This window comes from Clupea harengus, chromosome 5, assembly GCF_900700415.2.
Source record: "Clupea harengus chromosome 5, Ch_v2.0.2, whole genome shotgun sequence".
NCBI classification, from domain to species: Eukaryota; Metazoa; Chordata; class Actinopteri; order Clupeiformes; family Clupeidae; genus Clupea; species Clupea harengus.
The window spans coordinates 3051528-3058726 of NC_045156.1; the positions used below are offsets into that span (position 1 = coordinate 3051528).

General features: G+C 41.8%; 1 protein-coding gene across 1 annotated transcript; it reads right to left on the reverse strand.

The window, feature by feature from the left end:
• Positions 1-3795: 3795 nt before the first annotated feature.
• Positions 3796-5497, reverse strand: si:ch211-220m17.5 (guanylin family protein). Its single transcript, XM_012827455.2, has 3 exons — positions 5336-5497; positions 4816-5014; positions 3796-4339 (listed from the first exon to the last, which is right to left on the reverse strand). Exons 1-3 carry the CDS (start codon positions 5405-5407, stop codon positions 4278-4280), a joined length of 333 nt encoding a protein of 110 aa, XP_012682909.1. The 5' UTR covers positions 5408-5497; the 3' UTR covers positions 3796-4277.
• Between the last annotated feature and the right edge of the window lie 1702 nt (positions 5498-7199).

Below are 7199 nucleotides of genomic sequence, written 5' to 3' on the forward strand. Positions count from 1 at the left end.
AGCCGTGTCTGCAAGCATTTATAAAGGTGGTGGGGGCGGCTCACTAAGTTACCTATTACCCTTTTGGAGGCTGTTGGTCCCAAGGCTTTGAGGCACCTGGAAAAAGAGGACCTGGGAGTTATCTAACAAGATCCTCTTTTTTTGACAAGCCACTATCATCATCACCGTCGCAAAGCGCTGGCCTGGGATTAACATGCTGTGTCCAAGGGGGAGTATTTCAAATAGCCAATTAATCTGTCTGATTTTCGATTGCCTTATGCTAGGCTATCTGTCACTTGGCTTGATAAGACGTCATGGGTTTCCCTGCTCTTAGATAAATGAATAGAACAGATAGCTAAGGACTATATCATCCGCATGTACCGACAGTAATACGTTTCAGTACCATCAATCACAATCACACGCTGAGAAACATTGTGTGAGGAGCTGTGCAATGTGACCTCGGGGAGCACGTCTGAAAGTGTGAAACTGTGGACCTGCAAAGTGTTTTGAGACAGGAACACCAGATTTATTTTGAGACTACTCCACTTTGCCCACAGCATTCGTATGTATTCAACAATGTACTTGCTATAAAAGTTCAGACAGGCATGCTGTGCTTTTTGCAGCCTTTGAAATGACCACATATTCAGCAAACAGCATCTCGCACCTGCAGCCTGTGACAGGATATGACACACTGTGGGCTTTTAATGACGCAGAGTGTATTTAAATGAAGAGAAAAATAAATAAATAAATAAATATGAAGAAGAGCAACCTTGACCTTTCTCCAATTTAAGTGCATGCTTAAAATCTTAATATCTTAACGTATCAGCCAGTCTGTCAAAAAAGAAATAAAATATTTAACATATTCAAATCCTTTTCTCATTGTAATACAGCTTGTGATTTGCCTGATTGAAACCATACCTTTCTCTCTGTTCCCCTTACAGAACTATTGTTGCATGCTGAGGGTTGGTGAGTGAGAGACTATTGGGGTAATGGTTGTTGTTGTTCAGCTGGTTATTGTTCGTTGTGTTTTCCTTTTTGTATCAAGTGGTGAATGTGATTGTTTATCATTTCGTCTGTGTGTTGTGCTCATTGATGTCTGTGTTGCTTCCTTGAGTTAGTCTAATGCATCTGTGCACCGTTAGCGTAATTGTCAGTGTGAAAGATGTCCTTTCCCTTCCTACTAATGAATGAGTTCCTCCTGTGTGTGAATTCCTGTCAGTGTGCTTTAGAATAGGAGGCTTGCTGCCAAATCAAGCTATGCTGCTGTCATCTCTTCCTGAGCAGCTCAGCAATACTACAATATTTAGGATTGTATCAGTTCAGTTAAGTGTGGGTAACGCAATTTCCACAGTCTCCCAGTGTCATTATACAGTCTTAAACCACACAGGGGACGGGATGTAAGGCATAAACAAACATAAACAAAGAAGTTGGGACAATATGACTCCATAACACAGTGAGACTGATAGGCAAGAAAGGCATAAACAACGCGACCTCTGTGTACATATACAGGCACTGTATACATAAACAGTTTTGAAGCAGTTTGAGTTTGACGAGTAAATAAACAGTCAGCCAGAGACACTGGAAAAAGATAGAGAAACAACAACTTACAGACATGAAAAATTGTTTCCTGATTTCAGCCTGCATGAAAACAGAGATTTGAAGACCTTGCCAAACATACTTCTGGGATTTCAGTGGTCAGACATTAAATCCACTGGCTACTAATTGCAGTTCAAATATTGTCATCTCAACCCATAAAGTACTGCAGCATGATCTCATGTCAACAAGAAAATGTCAATTGACGTATCAAATTCAAATAAAAAACGACAACGCCTCCATGACAGCTGTCAAAAGATGATGTTTATGCGTGTTTATATCAGTTTCTTTAAGGGACTATGTAGGTGCCATGCAGCTGTAGTAACAGTAAGGTTACCAGTTCCACTCAGTAAAATGTTGTCCTGACAGAGGATAAGCTAGATAGATCTTGCCTTATATTAATTTGACAATTATTTCATTACCTCAAACACAACCCATGGTGAGTCACATCTGAAAAAACTATTTAGAAGCATTATCTGTCTGGGATGAGGTACTTTCAAAAGACTATATATCATGGCAGACTTTGAATGGATTAGTTTGATATCTGGGGCCTGGTGTTTGAGTGTTCAGTCTGCAATAGAGAGGGGTGATAGAAGTGCTTGAAAGCACCTGAGTGCTTGTCTAGGTTGGCCCATAAGGTGCTGGATGAATGAATGTTGACACATGCCCCGTGCCAAGAAAGGTTGCCTTTTTTGAAAGAAGTTGACATTGATTGAACAAGAAGCCTTGCTGGTGGAGAACTTTAGTCTCCCTTGAGATGCCAAGGGGGGCAAAGCCGATATAAATTCACTGCCGCGGTATACAAGGCACCCTCAGGCAGCAAGTAAAAAGCCAGACTGTGGTCCTTGAACATAGAGAAGTGATAAAACTGTCTGACTACACACCACGAATATAAAGCATTGTTGGATGTTCTTCAACACGATTTAGGCGAATAGAACTGCCATCATGAGGAGGATGGACATATTTCCAACGATTTACAATCTTTGTGATAAACCATGCTGAAAACATTGTAAAAGCTTCTTGTTTGAAGTCTCCTATGTGCAGACGGATGCAGATACAGATTCTGTATATTACAACTTGAAAGCCATGCTGCTGGACTGAAGTACAGCCCATATCATGTAAATATCTGGTTAATGGGGAATTACTGGCAGTGGATGTAAATATGATAAGCAGATGGATTTATGGGTGGGTAGAGATGCAGTACTGTATCATTAATTATCATATGTATCAGTGCTGTATCATGACTTATCATTACAGTACTGATTGATTGCTACTGGCTCATGTTGACATGTGACACTGAATAATTACACCTTATGGAACATGAGGTGCCAGGCTGTAGCCCACTTGTGTGGATCTAATTTAAACATGCATTACATGGCTTAGATATCCATGCTCTTTCAACTGCAGCATCTACATGGGAATACTGGAAATTGTGGGTCTGGAAACGCCACAATTTTGGCTTTCTTTGGTGTGGAGTTGGAAGTGTAGCTTATATTGTTTCGTGAGGAACCACTTTTCCAAACCAACAACGGAACTGGGAGTGGCCTAAGGTTTTCTGCGTGTTCGAGTTATTTCCCTGGAGACCTGGGTTCGAGGCCAGGTGGGGTGGCCACTCTTTCCTACTCTCTGCTGCAACAATTATTGACTTAACCACTGACATTTTTAATTGCAAAGCCAAACATGCAAGCTACTGTGTAAACACAGTCCTCTAGTGATTTACAATAGGAGAGACTTGTTAAATGACAAGAGGAGTTGTTCACGTCAGTTAAGTATCAAATATTGGATTAGAGATGCTGTATATTAGGTCATATTGTTTGTTGCAATTAGATTACATGTATGTGTGTATTGTAAATCTATGTCATCAAAATCTTTCGTTTAATTTAATTATGCATGGAGCGTACATATTGTCATTATATGCTCTGTCATAATAAAGACAACACAGTATTCCACAGCGATATATAAAAGAAGTGAAGAAGAAAAGAAGAGAAGAGAAGAAAGAAGAAAAAGTGCACAAACCCTCATTCTTGTAATATGCTGTAAAGTACACACATTCAACCTAGTGCACATGGTTGTCCAGTTATTTCATGACACCGTTTAGAGACCGGTATTTGAAAGTATTCATCTTCGTGTAGTAAACAAACAATAATGTGTATTTGAATACTCACTCACTGTGTTAATGTAATTGCTAATGCTTTTTTTTTGTTAATGACCAAATGACACAAGTACCTTTGAAAGCAGTTTATTGAACACACAAGGCAGAGATGAACATACAAAAACAGTAAATAATGCTGTAGAAAAATACACCTAAATTAAATAAACTATATCAGCTTGTAACAAAACAAAAAGGGTGCCCAGAACTTGTTGAAAAAGAGTAACAGTTTTGTAAGCAGTTTTGCCCTAAATTTCAGATCCATGATGTTCCTTCACTCCAAATGAATGTTTAGCAACCACTCCCTCTCTTTATATTTGGTGACTGGAGACTCAAAATGGTAAGGAGAAACTAAGGCTGTAAGTTAATAACAGATTTGGACATATGTGCGTGTGTGTGAGAGAGAGAGTGTGAGTGTGAGTGTGTGTATGTGTGTGTGTGGATGGATGTTCGCCATGGTGTTTGTCTGGGAAGAAGGGGTAATGAGCCAGATCATTAGCTTCAGATTTCTCATGGCGAGGGCTTGCTTCTCCTGCTTAGCTGGGGTGAGAGCATTCTATGAACAGCCGGTGCAGGCAACGAATGCACAGATCTCACACACGTCCATTGGGACAGCACCTGGAGACGACACACACATGAGAATCATTCCACAAAGGCAGGTCATGGTTTTTGTTTGTGAACAGCCTGAATATGTCAGCCCATAAAATAGGCAATATTTTTTTATATTTACAGATTTATAACATTGTAATATGTATGTAAGAGTAATCAAAATATGTAAATATAAAAATAATAAAAAGGTAAAATGTATATAATAAGGTATGTAACAGTGTTACATAGAATTCTATTGTAGTATTAACAGACTTCTTTGGACATGCTCATACATCTAAATACAGTAACGTAATTCTGTAGTAGCCACTGCAGCGGCGTGAAGGTGAACATATTTACAGTCAGTGCTTTAACCCCTGTAAATTTATGTGCACTGTTCTCTATGCACTACACGAATTCTCATCTGTAGCCTATTTTTTTGCTGGGTACACTCTTCATGTGTCACACACTTGACACACACACACACACACACTTTTCCCCCAACTCACACAGTCTGGCGAGGCGCATGGCGGCTCCTTCCTGCTGACACAGGGGCACAAACTCCTGTGGCAGGGTTGGGTGGGCACAGACGGAGCCGTAGCTGGTCTTGAACACGCGGGGGCTCGCCTTCACAGCCATGCCGCCAAACGGCACCGCCAGCTCCTGGAGCACCCTCACCGACTCGAGCGAGAAGCTGTCATCGCCGTCCTGCAGGGGAGAGAAAATGAACAAGTCTGAAATGGCCGTTCAGCATGCTGGTTCTCCTGCCAGTAGATGCATCTGTCTATCTGTGCCAGACTAGCTAAATATGCTCAGGGACTCATGAGGCGGAGGTCTTCTGTATTCTGACCATGACTATCTAATATTAATTTATACTGAGAACCACAAGGCCACAAAAAAATACAGCCACTGTTGTTTACTGGTCACACAGAGGCTTAACTGGTTACTAATCTGACATGTATCACAGCAGAAAGAGGTCATTGATTGTAATTTTTTTAATGCTCTCCAAGTTGTAGCGGCAGCACTTACTATGATTTGGACGGCATCCGTGGCCAGGAAGAGAGCTGCAAGCAGAAGAGTGACAGAGAAGATGGTCTTCATGGTGGCGTTGGAGGGTAGCAGTGTCTTTCTTGTGCCTTTCTCTTGAAGTTGCTCCTGAGGTGTTGTCACAGTTGGTGTCTGCCCCAAACATCTGCATCTCCGCTCCTTTTAAAGGGATTAGGTGCCTGAAACGAACCTCCTGATTGGTCCACCGGGGTTCTTCTTTTCTCACAGGTTAATGAGTAATGGCAAAGTCTATTTCACAACCATAAAAAGGGATTCATAAATTCACTGTGACCTCATCTTGACGTCTTCATGTTTATTTTTTTATGGACACTCCTCGATAGAGTTTGCCATGAAGAGTTTCACATCCAGTGAATCGGGTTAATTTGTAACGATGGCCCAAGAGTGAAATGGAGCATCTATGGGTTTCTGCCTGACAGATAGTGCTTCTAATTACTTTTAAAAACACTGGCTCACTTTACTACCTTTAAGCAAATTGAATTGGAGTGTCTATTAATGATAAGAAACACTGGAAAATACAGTTTTATCTCTGTAGTTTAGGGGCATAACAAAGACTCATCACAATAGAAAACATTATGGTCTGAACAGACTTGCTGACAATATATTACCTCAGAAATTCAGTAGGTGTTCAGGTCAGTCAGCTTGTTTACTATGCCATCTACTAAAGAAACGTTTGACTTATGACTTTTGTCCTGGGCAGGGGCAGCAGGGGGTTCCGTCATTCAGACACACTGCTAAAGGCCTCTTTAAAGGGCACTGCAAAGGTTAATTCACTACCCTGCTGATACTCTACTCAAAAGCGATCAAAATTTCACACATATGTACATTGTTTTATGTTGCCATTATGGTGTCCGTGTAGAAGGTTAACGGAAAGCTAATGTGATGGCCTGCTTGAAGTCCTGCTGAGTATTATTATTCCATCAGCTCTGCCTAACGTGTCTTATGAAGACCCTATGAAGCCTTATTATTAGGCCGTAGCTCAAAATGTGTTATTATGAGCTATGCCTTCATTGAAACACATTTGTCCAACAATATGGCCCCTGTGTGTTTCTGGTGTTGTTCAGGAGTTTGTTAGCCATTTAGCTTTAAGTTGCAGTGTGTCCAGAGGTGTCTGGGAGTATGTAGCCCCTCTTTGTGAGGAGGAGCTGGGGGTGGGGAGTTGGACTGAGCACCATCAAAGGAAAACTGTACTGACAGCACATAGAATAAGCACCTCCATCAGGTCTACCGGCTCCACCTAAGGGCAAATTCCATTAAGATTAACGGTATTTCCTATGACTCTCTCTGTGGGTTCAGTCACAGGCTAGCGTTCATCGTGTATTTGCTCGACTCCTTTGGAGTGAGGGGAGGTCTGAGGACTTTGTACCCTGCTGTTAGGGACACGACGGAGTGTGCAGTGGTGGTCTGAAGTGCACACATGCACTGCGCTTGCTCATGCTCCTCTGCACGTTTCGTCTGAGACTCGGTATGCCTGGCATCCCACACGGACACCGTGAGCATGAGAGAAAACCCATCCATATTCATCACAGATGCACAGAAATTCACACACATGCACACATATGCATACTCAGCCAATGCAGACGCTCTTAAGCATGTATACACATGCATATTCAGTGGATGTCGGGTGTGTTGGGGCTGTGCACTGGGAGAGGAATGTTTGATAAACCCCAGAAATGCCCGGCATACTGTATGTGTTTGCAGTTACGCACCAAGATTTCCTGTACTGAGGAAATACTCAGTGGACAAGTCTTGATTGCTCTACAGGCTTTGATTGTGGGGAAGGCTTGTGGGAGCTACCCAATGCCTTTTCCTGACCCCCTGGATTTCT

Bases quoted from the DNA above. Each gene is read 5' to 3' on its own strand.
- si:ch211-220m17.5 (XM_012827455.2), bottom strand. From the start codon at position 5,407: ATGAAGACCATCTTCTCTGTCACTCTTCTGCTTGCAGCTCTCTTCCTG. The intron at 5,015-5,335 runs GTAAGTGCTGCC...TCTCCCCTGCAG, and splicing joins CGGATGCCGTCCAAATCATA to GACGGCGATGACAGCTTCTC. The intron at 4,340-4,815 runs GTGAGTTGGGGG...TGTCGTCTCCAG, and splicing joins CATGCGCCTCGCCAGACTGT to GTGCTGTCCCAATGGACGTG.